The sequence below is a fragment of the Marmota monax genome, unplaced genomic scaffold (genome assembly GCF_021218885.2).
Source record: "Marmota monax isolate L192 unplaced genomic scaffold, Marmota_monax_Labrador192_F-V1.1 WCK01_AAM20220418_F8-fsc00134, whole genome shotgun sequence".
NCBI classification, from domain to species: domain Eukaryota; kingdom Metazoa; phylum Chordata; class Mammalia; order Rodentia; family Sciuridae; genus Marmota; species Marmota monax.
This window is the reverse complement of record NW_026692281.1, coordinates 4,754,029-4,777,226: the sequence shown is the minus strand read 5'-3', so window position 1 is coordinate 4,777,226 and position 23,198 is coordinate 4,754,029. Positions and strand designations below refer to the sequence as shown.

The following is a 23,198-nucleotide window of genomic DNA, read 5'->3' as shown; positions in this document are numbered from 1 at the left end:
GAAATGCCTCTGGCTACAGGTTCAGATTGGGTTCTTGTGGTCTAATCTTCCAGAATGAACATATAAGGTCACAGAAAATCCATGGGATGCCTGGAAATGAAATGGCAGGTCTGGAAGGTCAAGACTTTTGAGGTTAGCTGTCCCACACCAGGCAAATTCCCTTTATTTTGCAATTGGAAAAAAAAAACACACACACACACACACATTCACACGCACAAAAAGGCATGAGAGCTGTGCCTGAAGGTATCTTTTTACTTCTTTTATTGAACTCCATAAATATTTTCATAAGGCTTTGTGTCATTACAACATCTTGTTTTGTTATTAAACATTTTTAACACACAACTTTGACACTTGTTTGACAGGGTCAAACAGTCAGATAGTAGAAACAAAAGAATAAACTGGCAAATGCAGAGCAGCAGGGGTAATCAAAATCACTGTTGCCCAACTATTCACCCCAGCCCACCCCACCCCCAAAGCACTAAAAGATCACTATTTGGCTTCACACTAGAATTGTTAGAACTCTCTTGTTGTTGTCCTTAATAGATCCATTAAAGATATACACATATAGAAAGGGGGAAAGAAGGAGAGAGAAAGAAGAGTTTAATTTCTGTATTAGGACCTCCCCACAGCAGGGCCCATAGAACATACTAGGAAAGTGTTTTACAGAGCAAATCCAGGCCTAACTGAGTTGAGGAAACAGGAGCTCAGGGCCATGCAGAAATTGGAGAATTACAGAGTTTGTGGGGATGGCATTGCTGTGGGGATACAATAAATTTAGATTTTGAGCCCAAGTTATTATTGGGCTCCCCTTTGAGCTATTGGACACTGGTCTGCTTTGTTGCCATAAGTAGAGGGGACATTCCAACCCATGGAGAGATGATTTCTTTTTTTTTCTCTCATAAAATATTGGCATCTGATAATGCCAGTGGGTTGGGTAGAGTAGAAGGGGGGGGGGTAAGAGGTGATATCCCTGATCCTACAGCCCTGGGTACAGGCCCCAGGGAGGGGAAGGAGATGAGAGTCACTGGCCCACTCATTTGATAGGTGCTATAGGCTCAGAGACTTGTCCAAGCATCTCCTCATGATGTGCTCCCAATCCCTGGAGAAGCATGTCAAGGCCAAGCCTAGTAAGGAGGAGTGGAAAGTAGGAAAAGGAGGTATACAAAGGGGAGGTCTGCATAGCAATTGAAACACACTTTATTTGCCAGAGAGGACATTTTAGCTTGGGTTCTGGACACCAGGGTCCTTGAAAAGGGGGCTTAAGTAGATGGTCATATACTGAGCATGGTGGCCAGTCCCGAGCCCTGGCTCTCAGCTCAGCTCAGATTCATCCTTGACTTAACTCTGTAAGTCTGACTTGGCTGTGGTGGAATGAAAATTTCAACAGCCTGTAATTTAATTCTCACAGGGGAAAGTTTCCTAGGCTGTGTAGGGTCTGGCCTGGGTCAGGAGACACAAAACTGACCAAGCCAGCTATGAGGAAGCCCTCATGCAGCCATGACTGCTGCTTGATGAGATGAGGTCCTTTTGTGATGTAGTCTTCTCCTATGGGGTCCAGGACAGACTCAATCTTCAGATTCCTGGCTACAGTGGCTTTGCACAGTAGGGCCCATTATCACTCCTTTTTATCCCATTATCCTTGTTGTTCAAAGTCTATCCATGCAAAGGGCCACGTGGGGAGGAAGAACATGTACTCCTACACCCACAGGGATCCTGCTTCTTTGGGGGAGTAGTTAATTCTGTCCATGTGGAACACCTACAAGAAATGATCCTGAGGATAGCATCTGTGTCTCAGACCCTTTGTCCATGAGGAAAAATATCCCTGGGCCCCTCACTCATTTGCCTCAAATGTCCTGGGATAGGAGGATCTTAGAAACAGGGCCTTCTTTGGATGTCATAACTGTTTTAACTATGCCAACACCAGCAATCCTCCTATGCCAGGAAGGCAGGAGAAAGAAGAAAAGCCAGGGAAAGTGGAAAAAAGGAGCCAAGGAAGATTGTCCATGCAATCCAGTAACAACAGGGGAAGCCTTACACAATTGGGGTGGTAGGAAACGCAGGTACAATATCTTAGATGAAGGCTCTCTCTTTCCATGCTCTTCCCTGTTTTATCCTGTAAGATGTTCTATCAGCCTTAGATTCTGTCCAGATTAATTTAAAGGCAGCTGATGATCTTGGTCAAGTGGGTTCTATCTTGAACCTCTCCATAGACTCCTATCCATGCTGCCTTAAGAATCTACAAATGGGAGCAGGGATGACCAGAACACTGAACTGATTGTTGTAGGGAGCCCTGCCTTACCTTACACCTACTTGGTAGTGGGTGAAAGGAATAAAGATATTTCCTTCCCCCAGGAGGCAGAGTCTCAACCTCTTTGCTTCCAGTTCAGAACTTCTATTGGGCTAGAGGGGAGACAGGCCTAAGAGGATATTTCATTATAAAGGGGACTTGAAAAAGACACTAGTCGGCCCAAACTAACTCCCAGATGCACAACTGCATTGATTCAGCAGATTTGCAACATGGGAATCCCCAGTGCTAGAAGAAATAGCCCAAATGAAGAATGTTCCCTGAACAGATGCTCCCTTCCTTGTGTTTGGTTCTGTATCTCTCCATAACACCTATAACACAGTGAAAGCAATAGAAATACCAAGCAGTTATGTCACAGGGCACAACAAAGCATGTCCAGACTGGCACAACTGTGGACAGAGGTTTCTGGGAAAAGGCTGTTTGGGGCAACTGCAGGGCTACAGGAACATTTGCAGATGGTTGGCTGAGGGAGAGGAGATGGGACTCCTCCCTTCGTCCGTGAGAAGTGAAAGATGGAAAAAAGAAATCCCAAACCCACCATATCAAATTAAATTCAAAACTCATCAGCATTGGTATCATCAGATAAAAAATACAAGTACATCTATAGTAATAATGACAAGTCAATGAATCACTCACAGACGAGCAAAGAGATTATCTTAACAGGAAAAAATCAAATAGAAATGTTAATTTCTGAAAAGAAAAGAGGAGGGGAACAGGTTAAGAACTGAAAACTTTTAAGAAGGGTTAGGGTTTGAAAGTCATTTGTACCTCTTCCTACCAACTACAGATTTCACTTCCCCAAAACAACAGAAAATGTTTTTTGGTCCTTCTCTGTGTGTGTATATATGTATGTTTGTATATGTGTGCATGTGTGTGTGTGTTTGTGTGTGTGTGAGTGTGTGTGAGTATGTGCGTACACATGCCCACACACACACATGTGTATATTCAGGGTCTGTGTGTGTATATATATGTTCATATATTATATATATATATACACACATATATATATATATATATATATATAAATTTTCAACAGTGCTTCTCCGAAAAAAGGTCCATCTATAAATATAATTTTATTTACTTTATTTTAAAATCATCTGCCTCCCTGTAGTTATTATTTTTTGAAGGGGGTTAACCTGCTGAAGTTTTGCCAGAATGGTGACTGGCTGCGCTTGGGTTCGGTGAACTCAAAGACTTGTGACTGAGCGATGCCATCAGGGACCAGGTACTGGCCCTGGTTTAATGGGTCCTGCGGTGGTGGGTAAGAAGGAGGAACTGAGCGGGCAGAGTTGACACCTAGGAGATCAAAGAAAAAGGTTATAAGTTAAATACCAATAGGGTTTTCAAATCACCTAGCGACTACCCCGGGCAGACAATTCAGAGTAGAAAAGTTTCAAGAGTGTGTGAACTGGTACATACTGAGCATTCTTAATCTGAAAATCTGAATAGCTCTGAAATCTGAAACTTTCCTGCATCAAAAATTTCAGATATACAAATGCTTGTATTTCACGTTTCAGATTTTTTGATTGGAGGTCAATTTCTGGGTTCTATTAAATGGATCTAATATGTCTATCCCTCTGCCAAAACTATATTATCTTGGTAACTATAACTATATAATGAATGTTGAAAATGGGTAAATTGATTATTCTTACTTTATTCTTCTTTATCAAGATTGTTTTATTTATTCTAGGGTGTTTAGTTGATTTTGAGCTGGGCCTAAAGCCTCTGGAGATTGCTGGCAGCTGGAAGTTTGCTTGCTGCTGATCCTCATAAGGTCCCTTTCCTAACAACATATCTAGATTTCTCTGAGGATAACCAGCTGCTGCATTTCGCCTAGCCGTCTCCTTGCAAAATTCCTCATTGGCAACCTTCCATAACAGGTATTGTCCTCCATTTAGCACAGCTTTACACATATTAGCCCAATCTGCTGGCGTCATGTTCAAGTTGTTAATGGATTCGACCAAGCTTACAGTGAAGGGTGCTTGAGGACCATAGGTTGATGAAGTTGTGATCATGTCCTTGGGGATCTCTGTGTTGACAAATTTATTTGGGTTGATGAACCAGGAATACAGTATCTAACTTCCAAGAAGCTGTATGTCAATTTTTGAAACCAAGTCAGTGGGAAAAGCAAAGGTAAAATGAAAAGCTCTTTGATACTAAAGCTAGATAAATCAGTTCCTCTTTGCTATTCTCCAAGCCAGGCTGGAGACATCTTGACAATGTCCACTTGTAATTTCTATGGAGGGGTCAATGGAAGGAAAGAAGGCTAGCATTCCTGGGTGTCTAAAAAAAACTCTTCATATTCTTTCCATATATGTACTATAACCACTGAATTCCTAGATTCACTTCCACTTGTGTAGCTCCTTTGGGTCTTAAGAAATATATCAATCACCTTAGCCCTAGACTAGGAAGATCTTGAAGACCAAAAATAGAATGGGAGGAGGATCATAAGCTGTCCCAAAGCTTTATGAGTTTCTTTAAATATTTTAGAATTTCTTTTAAGGTAAGAAAATGGGTAAACCGTGTTTAAGACACTGGGATTTGAGGACCTGAAAGGGATAGTCTGGAGATTAGATAGGGTAATGGAGGAACCTGACCCAAAGGCTTACTATGATTTAGGACTGTCTTCTGGTTGGTTATCTTATTGTGTTTGAAGTATTCTCATGAAAATACCAGCCAGTCACAGATATGCTTGAGGGAATCTGGGCTGGGATAATGCAGTATCAATCTATCATCTCCATGATTGTCTGTGTACTAGGGACAGTAGAGTGAGAGAAGCTCAGAAGGCGAGAACCTTCAGGAGATAGAGGCAGGCTGCAAGTACAGTATCACTTTTGTAGCCTGAGGGCTCTCCAGCTGGCTAGTACTATGTTTTGCTCACATCTCTATCTGAGGAAAAAGTCATTCTCTCACAGAGAGTTCTGTAAATGCAGACAAGATCCTTATTAACTCCAGATTGCTACATAACATCTCTTATATTTAAACCCTAAAATTGGTGGCTGGCTTAATTCCCTAAAGGCAATCATTTTTGTATGACAAAGAAAGATCCAATGAGGGCCTCCAAAGAGCAGAAGTAATAAAAGCAGTTGAAAGGAAGGCATGTCTCGTCAGAGGGGCCTGGCAAGATGTATTACTTAATTGAAAATCAGATATTTACAGGCACTAGGCCTCCTCAAAGAGTGTTTCATTGGAAATAATTAGGGGTGCTTTATATGGTTGCTGGAATTTCAGGCAACTTGAATCTGATAATTTTTGTACAGTGATTCATTGAAAACCAGAAAGCCCACTAAGAAAGCAGAAGGGTGGACCTGGGAAAAATGAGGTCTCCTTAAAATGATCCACCACTGGAGACAGTGTCAACAGCAGTCAGTAATAGACACAGCTCTCAGTAATTGAGGAGAGACAATAAAGTGAGCTCTTTTTTTCCTAGCAAGATTCTGAGATAGAGAGGAGTCAAACTCATTTAGGTTCAGAGTCATTTCACTTTGAAGACCCTTAATTTCTTCATCTAAGAAATGGGGCTAATAGAGCCCATCTTAGAGATACGATAAAGATGAAATGACAGAACTTATATAAAGAAACAGATAATGAATGGAAACTCCAATTAGCAGATGACTGTTCTTCCTTTTGCTCAGCTAAGTGTTTTAGTTTTGTTTTGGTTCATGATAAACAGAAAATAAAGCTTCATTTCATATTTAAATAGATTTTCTGTGCATTTTTCTTTTTTAAGTACTTAGTTAAGTTTAAAATTCCCCATTCTGATTTGGGACTCCTGATTTGGCAAGTGCCCCTAGACAAGTGAAAGAAAGTTGAACACACAACCTTATATGTATGTGTTTGTGTGTATGTGTTTGTGTGTATACATATCTCCTTTTTTTCTGTCTCTAAATTATTAGTAAAATTTCTTATATTTTTAAGTAAAAATAGAAAAAGGTTTTGCTTTTGTACCCAATTAGCTTTCTTTGGACACGATTACACTGTACCATTCACTACTGAGTGTTAAAAAACTTTGACACAATTTTCTACCTGTTATCAGGGACACCTGGGAATCTAATAACTATCCCAGCACTCCAAATGATACCCAGTATGTAAAGGGGACTAGAACTATTAAAGAACATAGCTTACATCTTTGTAAATGTCACTCAGAAAATGAGAGGACTAAGTGAGTAAAGACCGATTTACCTTTTTGCTTAGGAACTTTTCTCACAGTCATTGCAGCCTGCCTTTTCTGATTTTCAGAAATTTCAAAGCCTAAAAAAGAGAAATGCAAGAATTTGTTACCAGAAATATATTCCTTTCTTTAATGTATAAAATAATAAAGCTCTTATGTAAAAACAACTTTGTAAGATTTATGTCTTTTGTTATCATATATTCTGAAACACAAAAGGTCATTGTCTTTAACCCAGTAATTCCTTTATAGGACATTCATTAGAAAGTTGGATAAAGTCTTATGTATATTTCCTTTGTGTATATACTGAGTAGTAGGATTACTGGATCATAGTACTTCTAGTTTTAGGTTTTTTGAGGATCCTCCATACTGCTTTCCATGATGACAATACTAACTTACATTCTCACCAACAGTGTGTAAGAATTCCCTTTCTGTGCCTTCCCAACAGCATTTGTTATTTTTCATTTTGATAATAGCTAAACTAGGGTAAGGTTATATCTCACTGTGGTTTTGATTTGCATTTTTCTGATAATGTTGAATAGAATACTAGTAACCCATAAAAATGATAAAATCCTGTCATTTTTGACAGAATGGCTGGACCTAGAAGACATTATGTCAAGTGAAACAAGTTAGGCACAAAAAGATAAACAGTGTGTGATTTCATTTACATCTAAAAAAAACTGACCTCAAGTGATGTTGAACATTTTTTTATATCTTATAGGCCATCAGAATGTCTTCCTTTGAGAAATGCCTATTCAAATCTTTAGCCCATGTTTTAACTGCATTATTATGATATTTTTGCTATTGAGTTTTTTATAAATTCTAGATATAAATACCTAGTTCGATGTATAGTGGCAAATATTTGTTCCCATTCTGTAGGCTGTCTCTTGGCTCTGCTGGTTGTTTCTGTTGTTGTGCAGAAGCTTTTAGATTTGCATGTAAAAGAGCCACCTGCTCTCATATGTTTACTGCAGTGCTATTCCAAACAGCCAGGATAGGGATTTAACCTAAGTGTCCATCATTGAATGAATAGATAAAGAAAATGTGGCATATATACATAATAGAATACTATTAACCCATAAAAATGATGAAATTCTGTCATTTTTGACAGAATGGCTCGACCTAGAAGACATTATGTTAAGTGAAACAAGTTAGGCACAAAAAGATAAACAGTGTGTGATCACATTCACATCTAAAAAAACTGACCTCAAGGAAGCTGAAAGTAGAAAAATGGTTACCAAAATTGGGAAGAATAGAGGGGAGAGATGATGTGTAGAGGGTGGTAAATGGGCACAATTTATAGTTAGAAGGGAAGATGTAGTTCTGGTATTCTACAGAACTGTATATATTTATCTTATGAATATACACAAAAATGCATTTACATAGAAAATAGTTAGATAAGAGTATTTTGAATGTACTTGACATAAAGAAATAATAAAATTTAAGATGGTTTTTATGCTAATTACCCTGAATTGGTCATTACCCAATGCATACAGGAATCAAACATCACAATGTACTTCATAAAATATATAAATATCATGTATCTGGGAGAAATAAAAACAAGACTTAGCTACAAAGCTGCATATCACATAATACAGTAGCAAAAATATTAAGAACATAGGTTAAGAGTCTATTAAATGGAGTATGTTTAAACAAATTATGGTTATAAATGGGAAAAACCATAACCAAAAGCAAAAATATGGGGGAAGGAATAATGAGTTAAAAGATAAGTCACTTAGAACAGAAAATGTATATACAGAAATGTTTCAGGAGGAGTTAAAAAAACAAATAGAAATAATAAAAAATAATAGACATGTCCTTCTGGGACAGTGGAGAAGGGGGTGCCATACATAACAAAGAGAAAAGAGAGAGATTTGATAAAATTACTTTGAAAATAGAAGAAAATCTTAGCATGGACAGATACAAAAGCTGCACAGTAGGCTGATATAAGGGGAGTGTTTCACTTTTCTTAATTTGTAAGTGGAATACAATGACAAGAAGCCATTTATGAAGGTCATGCCTTAGCTTTTTAATTTGCTAATTAATAGCTAGCAACATGATAAAAGCTAAATTCCAGCATCTTCTCATTCTTGCTCCTGCAGCAAATTTTGCAGGAGAGAATGACAGAATTATATACAGTGAGGTTGCAGTGAGCTGGGAGTGGAGCCATGGTGAGAGAGGGGCTGTGGCTGTGGCAAAGGCAGAACTGGATCAGGGCGCACTCCTTTACCCAGTCTCAAGGACACACAAAGCCACTGCTCAGGTGGAGATGTCCCACCATCATCTACTTCAAGTGGCAAAGGGCTGCTAAGTAAGTGAACCCATAGAAAAAAATTTAGGACTACCTCAGTGGAGCCAAGGTGAGACGTACACGACTTTATCATGCAAGCATATAGTCATCGCCAGTGCCAGGATAGGTATTGGCCTCTGGGCTACACAAATCTTGGGCCACCAGAGAAATCTCTGGCATGTGGCCTGCTAAGGAATTACTATGCAGAATGACATGAGGGGGCATCATTGTTGCCTCCACCAAATCCAGAGACTTTCAGAGGTCAAACCATGGTGGCTTGAACATTTGGCACTTCTCCAATACCTCGTGGATTCCTAAATCAGAAGTCCCCTAAAAGTGTCTGCACTGCACCTACCTGGGCAAGTAAAAATCTTTTCTTTTCAACTATTCTTTTTCATTTTGCTTGCATAGATTTTTGTGGTGGTTAGATTTTTGTTTATTTGTTTTGTTTTGTCTTTGATACTGAGGATTAAACCCAGGGGCACTTAACCACTGAGCCACGTCCCTAGCCCTTTTATTTATTTATTTATTTTGTTTTGAAACAGGGTCTTAGCTAAGTTGCTTAGAGTCTCACTAGGTTGCAGAATCTGCGTTTGAACTCATGATCCTCCTACCTCAGCCTCCTGAGCTGCTGGGATTATAGGCATGCACCACCATGCCTGGCTTTTGTTGGTTACTTTCAATCCCCCTCATTAATTGTGACTTGGTAATTTCATAAAAATTTGCTTTTTAATTTGTTAATTGGACTTACTCTTTTTTTCTTATTTCTATACTATCCTTTTCAACTTTGCTTTTCTCTTAGTTTCATCTTCTATACCTCTTCACCTCCCTTTTGTCTTTCATTTTTATTTTGTTTTTGTTTCATACACACGCATGCATATGTATTTATAAAACTTTCTGCTTAAGCTGTATCTTCTTTCACTTTTCTATGTTCTGTGTAGTTCAAAATTAATTGTACATTCTTTTATTATTCTTGATTTGTTGTTGTACTAATTTTTTAGCTTTTATTGTTTCCCCCTTATCTTTCCATTTTTCATGTAATTTAAAATTTTAATTTTACTGTTTTTTTCCTCAATCAGTACAACGGCTTTATCTCAGAGGCACTCTGCTGCTGACCTGTATCCCTAGCCCTTTTCATTTTTAACTTTTAATTTTATGATGGTGTCTTACTGCAAGTGCCAAGCTGGCCTGGGCTTTCCATAATCTTGCCTCAGCCTCCCCACTAACTATGATTGCATAAATATGCCACTATGGGCTGGGGATGTGGCTCAAGAGGTAGCGTGCTCTCCTGGCATGCATGCAGCCTGGGTTCGATCCTCAGCACCACATACAAATAAAGATGTTGTGTCCACTGAAAACTAAAAATAAATATTAAAAAAAATTCTCTCTCTCTCTCTCTCTCTCTCTCTCTCTCTCTCTCTCTCTCTCTCTCTCTTTAAAAAAATATGCCACTATGCCTGGCTAATTTTATATTCTTTATTACCTAACCATTCATACTTTCCCATTTTATTACTCCTCATTTCTTCTATTTCTTCTTTCTGGTTAGTATAGTTCTAGAAAACATTTCCAAATAGTTTTTATTATAGTTTATGATACAATTTGCTTTTGAATCATCAGTTACTGGGGGTTATTCACTCTTCTCAAAGCAGTGCTGGAGACTGAACAGAGCATTTTGGACATGTTAAGTGAGTGTTTGAATACTGAGATAAATCCACAGCATGGGAAACACTATAAGGAGAAGGCATCTCAATAAAAGGTTCTCAAAGAACAATGGAAGACATAGTCTTCACAATACATATGCAGTTATCAACATAGCGACATAAATTCATAACTCCTAATACTAAATCCATGGATAGTGAAGAAAATACCTGACAAAGAATTTTAAAAGCTAAATGTTAAAATGATCAATGAATTAAAAGAAGTACTATGGAAGGAACTAATAGAGACAATACAGAATATGAAAGATCATTTTAATAAAGAGATTATGGAAAAGAACTGAACAAATATTTTATAAATGAAGGTCACAATGAGTGAAGTAAAAAACTCAATTGAATGTCTCTCTAATACACTAGATCAAGTAGAAGAAAGAATTACAGGGCTTATGGACAAGAGTTACAAATTTGAATATTCAGAAGGAATAAAAAATAGAAACTATGAGCATACTATACAAGAACAATGGGGAAACATTAAGAGACTTAAATTTAGGCTCATAGGTATTGAGGAAGAAGAGGAGGTTAGGTTAATGGCACTGAAAACAGATTCTGTGAAATAATAGAAAATTTCAGAAACCTTGGGAATGTGATGGACATTCAGATAGTGGAGGCATTTAGAACCCTGAATAGACAAGACCAGAAAATAACCTCTCCACAACACATCAGAGTTACATTACCAAAATATAGAAAAAAGGAGAATTTTTAAAGATTGCAACAGAGAAACACCAAGGCACTTATAAAATGCAAACCAATCATAATGACAGCAGACAGCTCAATAGAAACCCTAAAGGCCAGAGGGCTGGGAATGATATACTTCAGCTCTTAAAGAAAAACTGCCAAGTAAGTTGCTATATTTAGCAACATTATCTTCCAGAATACAAAGAAAAATAAAAATCTATAAGAAAAGCATAAGCTAAACATATATATGCATAACCAGTAATCCAGCATCACAAATGATACTGAAAGGAAGTCTACACACAGAAGATTACAAAAGAAACTAAAGACATTATAAGAGTAAATAAACAAAAGATAATTATGATGGAACCAAACACCAGAAATAAAAGAAAATGACAGGAAGTAATACATAGCTCTCTTTTATCACTAAATGTAAATGGTCTCAATTCTCCTATTAAAAGACATAGGTTGGCATGTTGGTTTACAAAATGATACCCAGCAACATGTTGCCTACGAGAAACACATCTCATTGGCAAAGATCCACAGACTGAAAGTGAAAGCAGGAAATTGACATTACATGCAAATGGAATCTGAAAATAGCTTCTCTCATTCCAGCAAAGCAGACTTCAAGCCAAAATTAATCAGAAGAGAAAAATGTGGTCACTACATATTAGTAAAGAGAACAAACCAACAAGAAAATATGATGATTATAAATATTTATACCTTGAATATCAGTGTACCTATAAGTGTACCTAATCTCATCAAACAAATACTAAGTGACACAAAGTCTCAGACAGGACTCCTTATACTACTAGTGGGTAACATCAATATACATTTCTCACTAATGGGTAAACCAGATATAAAATAAAGATACTAATGGGTTAAATACTTCTAAAGGTCAAATGGACTTTACTAACATTGACAGAATATTTCATCAAATCACAACTGAATATAGGTTCTTTTCAGGTACTCATAGAATATCCTGAAAAGATATAGATCATATAAAAGGCCAAAAAGGAAGTTTCAGCAAATGCAAAAAAAGTTGAATAATGTCTTCATGGCATAAGATCATAATGGAATGAAACTAGAAAACAACAGTAAGAAAAACTACAGAAAGTATACAAATAGAGATTAAGGAATACATTTTCGAATGATGAATGAATCACTGAGGAAATTGGGGTAGAAATTTAAAAATTCTTATAATTGAACAGGAATATAAATACAAAATGCCAGAAAAGATAGTTCTAAGAGGAAAGTTTTAATCCATGAGGGACTACATTAAAAAAAAATCATGAAGTTCTCTTCAAAAAATCCTTAATGTTATATATATAAAGGTCTTAGAAAAACAAGGACAAAACATCCCCAAAACCAACAGAAGGAAAGAAATAACAAAGATATTAATGAAATAGAGAATAAATGTACAATACAAGGATCAATAAAATAAAGGGCTTGTTCTCTTTTAAAGAAAAATAAGAGATTAAATGTTTAGTAAATCAAACCAAAATGAAGACAGAGGGTACTCAAATTAGTAAATTTAGAGAATAAAAGAGATATTACAATAGACACCTCTGAAATTCATATGATCATTACGGATGAATTTGAAATTTTACATTGCAATAAATTGGAAAATCTAGATGAAACTGATAAAGTTTTAGATATATGACCAAACCATATTGAACCAAGAGGATATATAATATCTAAACAGACCAATAACAAGCAATAAGATTGAAATAGTAACAAAAAGTTTTCCAACAAACAGCTCAGGACCAGATGGATTTATAGCTGATTCTAGAAGACCTTTAATGAATAACTAACACAAATGTTTCTCAAATTGTTCCATGAAATACAAAGTCAGGGAACACTTCCAAATTCATTCTATGAAGTCAGCATCACTCTGAATACAAAATCAAAAAATAACACTTCAAGGAAAGAAAACTATGGACCAATATATTTGATGAACATATATACAAAAATCCTCAATAAAATATTAGCAAATCAAATTCAACAATCAATTTAAAAGATCATAAATGATCCTCAGTTTAATTTGAGGGATTCAAGGATGTTTCATCATGCACAAATAAATAAAAGAAATATACCATATAAATAGGACCAAGCACAAAAATCATGTAATAATCTCAATAGATTCAGAAAAAGACTTCTACATATTACAATACCACTTCATGATAAAGACACTGATGTAAGTAAGGATTAAAGAAACACACCTCAACATCTTAAGGACTATATATGACAAACCTAAAATCAACATCATACTGAATGCAGAAAAATTTGAAAACATTTCTTATAAAATCAGTAACAAGAGGAGGATGTCCATTATTACCAGTCCTATTCAATATATTACTTGAAATATTGGCTAGAGGAACTATGTAAGAAAAAGAAAAGGGACACAAATAGGAAAGGAAGAAGTCAAATTATCCTTGTTTTCAGATATGATCCTGTAGTTAGAATATCCTAAAAGTTCCACCAGAAGACTTCTAGATCTGAAAAACAAATCCAGAAAAGTAACAGGACACAAAATTACCATACAAAAATCAATAGCTTTTCTATATACCAATATTGAAAGAAAAATAATTCCATTTAAAGTTGCTTCAAAAAATAAAATAATTAGGAATTAATGTAACCATATATGTAAAAGAGATTTATAAAAAATATTTCAGAATGCTGTAAGAAGAAACTAAATAAGATACCAGGAGATAGAAAGTCTTTCCATGCCTAGAGATAGGCAGAATTAGTTAAAATAGTTAAAATGGCCATATTACTGAAAGCAATCTGCAGAGTCCATGCAATATTCATCAAAATACCAATCATATTGTTCTCAGAACAAGAAAAATCAATCCTAAAATTCATATAGGAAAAAAAAAAAAGAAGATCCAAAGTGATTCTGAGAAAAAAGAACAACGTGGGAGGCTTAGCAATCCAACTTCATAATATACAACATAGTTGTAGTTAACAAAAACTGGCATAAAAACAGACATGTAGACTAATGGAACAGAATAGAAGACACAAAAACAAATCCACAAAGATACAATTGTCTGATTCTTGACAAAGGCGTTTAAAACATACAATGGAGAAAAGGCCATCTCTTTAAAAAGCAGTGCTGGGAAAAATGAAACTAGAAAAATAGAAACTAGATCCCTATCTCTATCCTGTACAAAAATTATCAAAAACCTAAGAATTAGACTAGAATCTTTATAATTACTGAATAAATAATAGGGAAAATTCTTCAACATATAGGTTTAGACAAAGACTTCCTGAATAAACCCTATAGCTCAGGAAATAGATAATCATGAAATGGGATGAAATAAAATAAAAAGAGCTTCTGAGTCTACAGAATGGGAGAAATCCTTACCAGCTACTATGCTGACAGAGAAATGATATCCAGTATTTATAAAGAACTTTAAAAACTCAACATCAAAATAACAACCCAATTGATAAATGGAGAAATAAATTGAACAGATACTTTCAAAGAATAAGTGCACATTGCCAATAATGATATGAAAAATATTCAACATCATCAGCAATAATGGAAATGCAAATCAATACTACACTGAAATATCATCTCACTTCAGTTAGAATGGCAAGCTTCAGGAATACAAATAACTATAAATTCTGGCAATAATGAAGAGAATAAAGAATGCTTATACAGTGTTGACAGGAATGGAAATTATATAGCCAATATGGAAATCAGTATTTAAATTCCTCAAAAAGTTGAAAATATAACAAACATGATCCATCTATACCATTCCTTGCATTTATAAAGAAAAAAATAAAGTCATCATATTTTATAGATGCATGAATATTTATATTTTTCATAGTACAATTCTTAATAGGTTATATAATTATTCTGGGTATCCATCAACAGATGAATGGATAAAGAATATATATAGATATACAAAAGAGTTTTAGTCAGCCATAAAAAAGAAAACAATTATGTCATTTGTTACAAAAGGGATGGAACTTGAGACCATATTTTGAGTGAAATAAGTTAGACTCAGTAAATTATGTTTGCTCTCATATATGGAAGCTAGAGGGAAAAGAAAGGAAATATAGGAATGCCGTGAAAGCATTAGGAAAACCACGATCACCCTTTTCCAGGGTAAAGGAAAGTGATCAGAGAAGGTAAGGTGGGGGAGGTGTTTTGGGGAATAAAAATGATAAAATTATGTTCTTATGTATGGGTGAATATGGCAGAATGAAACCCACCTTTCTGGGTTAATATGCACCAAAAATAAATAATCAAAAACTTGAGTAAACGTAAGCCATAATTGTTGAAAAGAGGAAAAAGTTCTTGCCACAATCCAGGCACAATTAGGATACATAGACACCTGGATGTTGATTTGTGAGTAAAATTCCTGAACATCAAGGATAAAAGACTGTTTCTGACTTCAAGAAAGAAAGGACAAGTCATTTATAAAGGGAGAGATAAGAGTATGATTAGAAATCTCATCTGAAACACTGAAGTCTTCTGAAAAAATCTTTAGGTCAGAAGAAACCAGAAATCACAAATTATATAGAACATGAATAAAAATGACACATCATATCAAAATCTATCAGATGTTGCAACAGCTTTACCACCATAACATTTTGTTTTTCAAGTATTTTTAGTTGTAGATGGACACAACAAGTGGTGCTGAGAATAGAACCCAGGGCCTCACACGTGTTAGGCAAACACTCTACCACTGAGCCACAACACCAGCTCTACAGATGTAGTAACAGCTTTAACCAAAGGAAAATGCATACTACAATGGTTTTATCATTTTTCAAAATTAAAACTAATCACTTATTGTAGCAATGAAAATGGAAAAATATAAATAACTAAAAATCATGTTATGACTTGGATCTCAAATGTCATCCTAAAGATCATATGGTGAAGGTGTCATCCCTACCTGATGGCACTATTTGGAGGCTGTGTTAACCTTAGGATGTTATGATTAGTTTAAGAAGTAGGTCATTGGGGGCATTCCCTTAAAAGTATATTGAGACCCCTTCTGTATCTGTTTGCTTCTTGACTACCATAAGTTGAGCAGTTTTATTCTACCACATGCTCTCTTCCATGATGTTCTACCTTACCACACACCCAGAAACAATGGAACCAATAACTATGGACTGAAACCTCTGAAATCATGAGTCAAAATAAATCAACAATGTTTATTTTCTCTTATTTTGTCACAGCAACTGAAAGCTGATTAACATAGAACATTGGTACTAAGAGTGGGGCTGTTCCTGTGTCTGTATCTGACCATGTGATTCAGAAGCTTTTGGAACTGGTTTTCAGGAGGAATGTGGAAAGGTTTGAAAAAGCAGGATATAAAAATCTTAGAATGCTGTAAGCAGAGCTTAAATGGGTGAGTCTTATGGGAGCTCAGCAGACCATACTACAGATAAGAATGCAAATAGTAAAGATGGTGCTGATGAAGATTCAGATGGAAATGGGGAGTCTATTGTGAATTGAACTAGAGGCCATTCATGTTACATTCTAACAAAGGACTTATCTACATTTTGTTCATGCCCTGAGATTTTATGTAAGGCTGAGTTTAAGGGTAATAGTCTAATCAATATGGCCCAGGAAATTTCAAGGCAATATAGTATTCAGCCTGTGGCATGTGTATTACTGACGGATTTACAGTGAGAATCAAGATAGGAAAAAAAAAAGAGTGGAAAGATTTTTAAAACTTCAACTTGGTCGTAAAAGAAGGCTTTGTAAAGGTGCAATCAATGGGAATGGTTTAAACTTGCCATTAAAAGGAAGCCAAGTAATTTGCACAGGATTACCAGGAAAGACCCCTTGAGGGCATCTCAGGAATAAGCAGGACATGCCCCCCAAAGGCTCAAAAGTGTGAAAGTGTAAAGTGTAAACCATTAATTTGAGAAAATAGACTTGGGCACACTGTAGCTACAGAGTTGCCTAGTAAGTTGTTTCCCATGTATTCATTTTATGGTGGTGAGATTTCTAAGCGCTCGGAGGTTGCTGCAGTCATGGTCCTAGAAGTCTTGGCTACTGCTCAATTTGGTGGCAGACATTTTTGTCAACCATGTGGCAATGGTTTTCTGGCATGCAGAATTCAAGAGCTATGGGGTTGTGGAGGCCTTTACAAAGATTTCAAAGGAAAGTCTGGGGGGCCAAGCATTATGTGGTAGGGATGGAGTCCTTATGGGAAGTTCCTTAGAGGGTGAAGGGTGAAGCTGTGAGAGTGAAGCTGGAGTTGCAATGGAAATCCCAGAAAGTTATAGATGCCAGGAACATGGCAGGTCTACTGAGCCATGGATATGAGCAGAGTCAGGCCAAGAGAATGGCCATGTGGGTTTCAGCCAGAAAGTCTGTAAGAGTAGGGCTGCCCATGTACTTGCGGGCACATACCCTGGATTGTAGGCATGGAGCTGTAGGATTTAAGATTTTCTCTGCTGGGTTTCAGTTTTGCTTTGGTCCCTTCTCTCACTTCCACAACAGGAAAGTTTACCCTATACCTTTCATGTCATTGTATGTTGAAAATATGTGATTTGCATTTTTAAATTATTTTCACAGGATCTCATAGCAAAGAGTTGCCTGAATCTCAGGGGAGACTTTGGACTTGGACTTTTAAGCAATGCTGGAACTGTTGAGACTTTAGAAATTCATATAGATGGGCTAAATGCATTTTGCACTATGAGATGAACAGGAGGCTTCAGGGATCAGGGCAGAATGTTATCATTTGGATCTGAAATGCTCCCCCAAAGCTTGTGTATTGAAAGCTTGGTTCCCAGTTGGTCTCACTATTGAGAGGTGGTGGAAACTTTAGGAAGTAGTGTATAGTTGAAGGAAATAGGTCATTGGGTGTATGCCCTTGAAGGGTATCTTGGGATCCCACCCCCTTCCTCTCTTTGCTTCCTGGATGCCATAAGGAGGGCAGCTTTACTCTACCATGTGCTGTCCTACACCACAAACCAGGAAACAAGATAGCCAAGAGACCACAAATTAACACCTCTGAAACTGTGTGCAAAATAAACTTTCCCTCATTTTAGTTGATTTTCTTAGGTAATTTTTCACAGTGACAAAAAGTTAATACAGCATAAGTAGTACACAAAAGCTAAAATTAATTTTTTGAAAAATAGAAATAAACTGCACAAATGATTAAAAAAAAACCCAAACCATGTTCTTTCAAAACATTAATGTTCCCTGATAAGCCTGATTAAAAGACTAATGTCAGGGAGGGAGAACAGAAAGAAGTTGAATAAGGGCACCAAAATATATTTAGAGTAGAAGAATTACTTCTGGTTCTTCAGCACAGTAGAATAATTATATGTTAAAACATTCTATTATGTATTTCAAAATGGCTAGAAGAGTATGAAATTTCCAACTCATAAAATAATTATTGCTTGAAGAGATGACATACTTATTATTCTGATTCTTACACATTGTATACATATATTGAATTATTATAATGTACCTCATAAAGATGTACAGATAATATATCCTAATAAAAAGACTAATGAGAAAATAAAAATTAGTAGTATTAGAAATATGAAAGAGCAATACTCACAATTATGAAAGATATTAAAATAAAATAATATATAATTAAAATAAAATAATATATATATAGCATTAAATTGAATATCCAGAGAAAATAATGATTTCCCAGCCAAATATAAATTATCCAAAGTAACATGAGAAGAAAGGCATAAAATTCAAATGAATAAAATCACCTTTTTCGGGGGCTAGGGTTGTGGCTCAGTGGTAGAGTGCTTACCTTCCATGTGTGAGGCATTGGGTTTGATCCTAAACCATATAAAAATAAATAAATCTAAATAAAGGCATTGTGTCCAACTAAAAATATATTTTTTAAAAAATCACCATTTTCCTGAAGTACATAAGAACAAGATGTGGATGAAAGGAGAAAAGGGCCATATTTCTGAATGAGAAAACCTAATAAAAATTCCAAATCTTCAAGTATTAACATTTTTAAAACAGTGCCAATCAGAATCCAAACTGTTTGGGCCTAGAAAAAAATAAATTTGATATTGATATCAAAGAATAAACATCTAACAACTGATAAGAAACAATATGAAAGAAGAGTGACTAAGAATTCATATTACCAGGCATTAAAATTTACAGAAATCTACTATGATTTTGAAAGTATTGTCTTGACACAAGAATTGACAAATATAATAATAGAACAGAGTAGAAAGTCTAAGTCCAAGTATGTACATAGAGCTACTATCTAAGAAAACTGGCATTTTAATTATGTGAGAAAGAAATGATTGATTTAATAAATGATTCTGTGCAACTGGTTATTCACCTTAAGGAAACAAAATGTAACACCTTCCTGCACATCATATTCAAAGTGTAAATTTCAGATGGAATACAGCTCTAAAAAATAAACAAAAATATCAAAAGGAAATTTAGAAATATGCAAAGTGTTCATGGAGAGAACAACTTATGCAAGTTGAACTTAGAAGCCAAATAGACATTTATCAAAGTAATCAAATTAAAATTTTTAAGGTTTCTATTTATTTAAATGTTATAGTATACATTTAAGGTATGCAACAAAAAGCTTAAAAAGAAGGAGACCCTATCATTTGCCACAACATCAATGGACCTGGAAAACATTATGCAAAGTGAAACAAATTAAATTTTTATAAATTTAAGTATCATAAACTCAAAAGACATGTAACAGACTCAGGAAAATATGTGAAAAAAATTCAAAACTAATAATGTGCTACCCTCCATAATATAGATTCATTATAAAATTATAAATTTATAAATACCATCTTTTTTTGTAGTGCTGGGATTGAACCAAAGGCATCATGCATGCTAGGTAGGTGCTCTACCACTGAGTTATAACCCCAGCCCACAAATTTATATTCACACACACAAAAAGAGTAAACATAAAGTGTATGAACAAGCAATTCACAAAAGAATTGCAAATACAGCAAATTTATATTCACACACACAAAAAGAGTAAACATAAAGTGTATGAACAAGCAATTCACAAAAGAATTGCAAATACCTAGCAAGCATACAAAAAAAGTTAATCGTTGACAAACAACATACTGAAAACAAATAGGTGCTATTTAGTGCTGGCGTGGGTGTAAAGAAACAAATATCTACAAAATTATATTGGGAGTGTAGTTTTTGTAACTTTATAAAAATTCAATATGAAAGACTATATTATAGTGAAATTCAAACTGCTCATATTCCTACATTCAGTTATTCTACTTTTGGTATCTATCCTACAGGAAGAAAAGCACCTATAATGAGATTCATTCATGGATATGTTTTCAGAAATATCTATAGTGGAAAAAATCTGGAAATAAACATAATGTTTAGCAAGAGGGGATAAGTTGCTACAAAATACTATGGAATATTTTACAGTAATTAATAAAGAAGTTTGAAGGCTTTATTGATGTATTTGACTAGAGTATGACCTTAACTGACATAGGTGTTGCAATGAAGGTATTTTATAGATGTAATCAAAGCCCCTAAACAAGGAGATATAAGGGAGAATATCCTGGATAATTTGAGTGGATCTGATTGAATATGATGAAAGGTTTCAAAAACAGGGCTGAGGTCTCTCCCAAAGAGGACAGAAATTCCACCTGTGGAACACAGCTTCAGCCCATGTCCACAGAATTCCATTCTTCTCATGACCTTGCCTTCCTGGCTGCCTATAAATGACAGCTTAGTACTATGCACATGTGTTTGAGTCTACCCATGAAATTCTGTTTCTGACTGACTACACTACAGATTTCAGAGTCACCTAGGAAGCCTTTACAATCACATAAGACAATTATTTCTAGTAATATATCTCTTACTGTTTATGCTTCTCTGCTTGAACTCCGATTGACATAAGAAGTTACAGATAATATACTCTTACCTGTAGAGTTATTTATGATAAATTAAGTTTAAAAAAGTGAGTTGCAATGTTTGTATACAAATTAATCTGAAATATACATATATATAATTTTATAAATACAAATGTTTATAAATATTTAAAGAGCATAGCATAGGTATGTAAAGAGGCACACCAAATTGCAAATACTTATTATTTCACAAAGACTGAGCAAGAAAATAAAAGAATTTTAAATATTTTTATACATTTCTACATGAGTTTAAATGGTTATGATGGCCCTGTGTAATTTTATAACTAAAAATAAAAACAATAATAATTATGGTAAATCAACATGGAAGTCATAAAAATAATCACTAAAAATATTAAATGAGCCAGGTGTGGTGGCTCACGCCTATAATGCCAGCAACTTGGGAGGCTGAGACAAGAGTATTGCAAATTCAAGGCCAGCCTCAGCAACTAAGTGAGGCGCTAAGCAACTCAGTGAGATCCTTCTGTAAATAAAATATAAAAAGGGCTGAAGATGTGGCTCAGTTGTTATGCACCCCCTGAGTTTATTTCCTAGTTCCAAAAAATAAAATAAATTAAAAAGGACTGGGAATGTAGTTCAGGGGAAAGTGCTCATGAATTCAATATCCAACACCAAAAAATTAAAAAAAAAATGATTTGACAATTCTAATGATACAATGTGGAGTGAAAAATGTTACAAAATTATAACTGTGTACCAGGGAGAGGCAGGTATGGGGATAAAAAAGATTTAGTCACTCAATTTTTTTAACATACAGGAAAAATAGAATAGATGGAGATACATCAAAACAAAATGTTTACAAATTTCTTGCTGTGTTGTATGTACTCTGTGTGATTATTATTTTTTTCTCATGTTTTTCTAGGTTTTTTGTTTCCTTACAATTTCCTACAATGAAATGATTTAAATGAGACTAAAAACAAAAATCTGCAAAACTCTCATTAAAAAGATGAGCATAGGTCTATCAGGAAACAATTTTTGGAAGCTTTTCTAAATTAGAAATAGACTTTTAAAAGTCACAGATTGGGCTGGGGCTGTAGCTCATTGGTAGAGTATCTGCCTCGAACATGTGAGGTACTGGGTTCGATCTTCAGCACCACATAAAATAAATACAGATATTGTGTTCAACTACAACTAAAAATATTTTTTAAAAAGTCACAGATTATTAGTCAGAGATTATGTGGGAGACACGGTATTTGAGCCAGAGGGAATGGGAAGGACCTCGTAACTGATTTAGAGTCTGCACATTAAGATCAATCTTTTTTTTTTTTTTTTGAGAGAGAGAGAGAATTTTTTAATATTTATTTTTTTTAGTTTTCGGTGGACACAACATCTTTATTTTATTTTTATGTGGTGCTGAGGATAGAACCCAGTGCCCCATGCATGCCAGGCAAGCACGCTACCGCTTGAGCCACATCCCCAGCCCAATCTTTAATGTCTCTACAGCCTGAACAGGGTAAGTGGTTGCTGATGTCTGCAAATGGGAAAATAGCAACAACATTTCTATATTACTACAAAGCATGTCTTAATGCAGTACCCCTATGCTAAAAGCATTGTTTTACTCTAATGAGACTCAAAGTGAGTTATCAATGTGCATTCTACCCATACCTAAGAAGACTGAGATTAATGGGTCTTTCTGAACATCCCTCCTGTCCTCTGACCATTTTGTTCCCCAATATGGAAGGGTAGGAGAACACTTCTGTACTAAATGGGTAGGCCCATTTTTCTAGAGGCAGTTTTTTTTTAAGCAACTTGAGCATACAAGCATTTTAACAACTCCATTTTCATAAGGAGTGGGGCAAAGACAAAAATTGTGTGTCTTCTTAGATAATTACAAAGGCTGCTTGTTTGTTACTTCTATGACAGAAACAGTACCATAAACAAAATATGTGGTAATACTTTATAACCAATAACTGAGGCACCTGAATTCCAGTGTTTGGAAACAGCATGAGGAATTATATCACTGTATAAAAGAAGAACAATCTGTTTCAAGCCAAAAAGTATGTTTGATTGTAAATCCAAATCATGCAAATGATGATGGTTTTATACCTTGTTATATTTTCTACAATTTACTTCAAAATAGATCCACACAGTATAATGTATACATGCATATCCTTTTAATCTACAGTTTAGGGGCATTTACTTAATATTTAAAATACCTTAATCATTAATACTTACTCC

General features: G+C 35.3%; 1 protein-coding gene across 14 annotated transcripts in view; it reads right to left on the bottom strand.

Annotated features, from left to right (window-relative positions):
* Window positions 1-244: 244 nt before the first annotated feature.
* Window positions 245-23,198, bottom strand: part of Arhgef9 (Cdc42 guanine nucleotide exchange factor 9) — a 331,435-nt gene continuing 308,481 nt past the window's right edge. For all 14 annotated transcript variants that reach the window (XM_058578283.1, XM_046440417.2, XM_046440431.2 and 11 more), the window contains 2 exons: window positions 6,488-6,556; window positions 245-3,601 (listed from right to left, as the gene is read on the bottom strand). In XM_058578283.1, the coding sequence (XP_058434266.1) occupies window positions 3,420-3,601; window positions 6,488-6,556 (251 nt within the window). In that variant the 3' untranslated portion in view covers window positions 245-3,419. The remainder of the gene's footprint in view (window positions 3,602-6,487; window positions 6,557-23,198) is intronic.